The sequence below is a fragment of the Olea europaea genome, chromosome 2 (assembly GCF_002742605.1).
Source record: "Olea europaea var. sylvestris chromosome 2, O_europaea_v1, whole genome shotgun sequence".
In the NCBI taxonomy this organism is placed as follows: Eukaryota; Viridiplantae; Streptophyta; class Magnoliopsida; order Lamiales; family Oleaceae; genus Olea; species Olea europaea.
The window spans coordinates 20,084,155-20,086,981 of NC_036238.1; the positions used below are offsets into that span (position 1 = coordinate 20,084,155).

Here is a 2,827-nt window from a genome sequence, read left to right on the forward strand (position 1 = left end):
TAAAAATCAATTAGTTTTTTCTTTTTAATTCTTTTATCTTCCAAATAAAACTTAATTTTTCAATTTTAACGAAAAAGTTATTTGTAGGTTAAAAAAATTGAAGAGAAAAGAATTAAATTTTTTTTTATATATAGTATGGTTTCCGTGCACGGAGGATTATTCAATTTTTTTTTTTTACTTTTTTGTTCTCCATTTTCATACGCTATGGCACGCCTTTTCAAATCAACTCATTTGCTTATATTATTATATTATATATATAGTGTAAGAGAGACAATGTGAATTTATGTAACACGCAACTTTCCATACCTCTCGCATTACTCTGTGCTGACCACTTTTATAAGTAAAAATAAATAAAAATCATTTTTAGTAAAAAAAATGTAAAAATAAACATATTAACAAAAAATATTTCTAATATATGTAAAAATTACTTATATAAGTAAGAGAATCCGTTTAAAATTATTTAGAAGTAAAAAATAAATTAAAGTTATGAAAATTAAATGAAGAATATATAAATATTATTTAATTAAAATTGAAAATTTTACTTTATAAATAATTGATTTTTTTATCAATTTATTTAAATTTCTTTTTAATTCTTTCTTTTTCAAATAAAATTTATGTAATTTTTTTTTTTTAAATTCTTTTGCCCTACCAACCTTTGAGTGACTATTGTATCGTCCGAAAAATAGGTCTGCTGTTAGAGTTCTAATTCTTACACCAATAAGGGAGTTGGTCATCCAGTAAGTGTCACTTCAAGTTATTTTACGTGCAAACCTAAGTTTGTTATTTAAATATTCGTGTATGTGGATATTCTCTTTCAATTTACAACTGCATGGGTTATTTTTGAACTATAAGTATAGCCTCTAGAATCGAAGTTGCTAAAGAAAAGCATTTTGCAAAATTCAATTTACAACTTATTTGCAATATCAAAAAAAAAAAAAAAATTCATCTATATTAAACAAAAAATACAAAATGTAGTTAAAAGTAAATTATCGTTAACATATAAACAATCACAACATTCATTATATTTATTTATAAGAATAAAAATAAATTATCGTGACATAAAATCTACAGTTGACCAAAAGATGAGAATCAAACAAATATTTCTTATTTCCAAATATTTTTTGTACAATCTATAAATTCTACGCTAATAAAACAAAAATAAATACAAAATTCGTGCAATGCACGAGACGCAGACTAGTATTTATAAAATATTTTGTAATTACAAGTAACATTATTCGTAATGTTATTGGGAACTTAAAAGAAGGTCCTTCTGTAATGGCTGTCTTGATTCAAGCTTATTTTAACTTGTAGTTTAAAAATAATTTTTATTTAACTATAATCTATATATTTTCTTTGTACTAACCTATATTTGTCGTAAAATAAGGATTAAAATTCAAAGTTAAATTTAAGTTAAAATCAACAATTACAATTAACATTATATTTAATGAAACCTGTAATTTTTTAACTACACATTTCATCAATTTTTATCAAACTATACTAAAAATTTGATTTTAATCATCAAAAAACAAGGGCTAAATTAGAAAATGTAAAACATCAATATATTTCTAATTTTTTTTTTTTTTTATGTAGAAATAGCATTATGTTACGTCAATCCTATTAAGCCCTTGTTTGGTGGAGATCAATATTTTTAATAAATTTTTATTAAAGTTGTTGAAATGTGTGGTTGAAATTTTTTTATAAAATGTAATTAAAATTAATTGTTAATTTTAATTTAAATTTAAATTTTAAATTTTAATCCCTACCAAACGAGCCTTGAAAATAGAAAAAACATTTGAGTCTAATAATTCTTCTGTTAAATCTTATTGAAAAGAATTACAGTGACATTTGAATATAATTATTACACAACAATTACTCAAACATTTTTTATTTCATCATTAATATAACTTAATTCTGAAAAGATCCTCACGTTTACCAATCTTTCCTGTCTCTGAAGATCATTAACAGATAAAAGACTTGAGCATTCAAGCCTTCTGATTGGAATTAGAAGAGGATTCTCCTGATTCAATATCCCTCGAAGCAACAATTTCTGAAGATTCTGCATGCATGTTTTTCCCCAGCTTCTCATTCTTGATAATTTTTTCATCAAAATGCTTATCATCTTCTACTGATAAAACCACAGCGTGTGGCCCATGCGGCCCTTCTACAATTGCCTCCTTGATTCTGCGGTGTTCGTTGGCGTGTATGAGATCGGTTTCTTGTACAGTCTTCTTTCTGTTGCGCCTTTTGGAAACAAAGCACCACAGGGCGAATAGGCAGAACGCGACGAAGAAAAGGCAGCCGAATGAGATGAACACTACTATGATTACGGTGGTGCTGTTGTCTGAGGAGGAAGGAGGCGGTGGGGCAGGGAAATGGCGTGAGTTAACTGGCGATGCCATTTTTGAGTTGGGTTTTTTGAAGATGAGGGTTGATTGTGTTGAGGGGAAGACAAATTCCATGCGCTTATTTATAGTTGTGGTTTGCATTGTATGTTTTTTACAATGCTTTCAAGATTTCAAAGACTTGACTCCTATGTAAAGATTATGTGAGTTTTGATTGCATTGGAAAACACTCTAAGAGTCTCACAAGATATGGAAATTATTACTTATAGAAGGATCTTCACCTATCTATTATTGGCTATTGATTACGATTGATACACATAATTAGACAATAAATTATTGCAAAGTTTGACAATCTATTTAAAAGATGAAAGTCGACTAACTCGTAAAACAATTTTCTAAAAGATCAATGACAAGTTAAAGCATTCTATATTAAAAAGGACTTCGCTAATTATAATTTCAACCCGAAAAAAACTTAATGAGCTAGT

The 2,827-nt window shown here is 26.8% G+C and overlaps 1 protein-coding gene across 1 annotated transcript; it reads right to left on the reverse strand.

Annotated features, from left to right (window-relative positions):
• Positions 1-1,797: 1,797 nt before the first annotated feature.
• On the reverse strand, positions 1,798-2,436 carry LOC111376071. The gene has a single exon (XM_022999001.1). The coding sequence runs from the start codon at positions 2,397-2,399 to the stop codon at positions 1,983-1,985; it is 417 nt and encodes a 138-aa protein (XP_022854769.1). The 5' UTR covers positions 2,400-2,436; the 3' UTR covers positions 1,798-1,982.
• Positions 2,437-2,827: the final 391 nt, after the last annotated feature.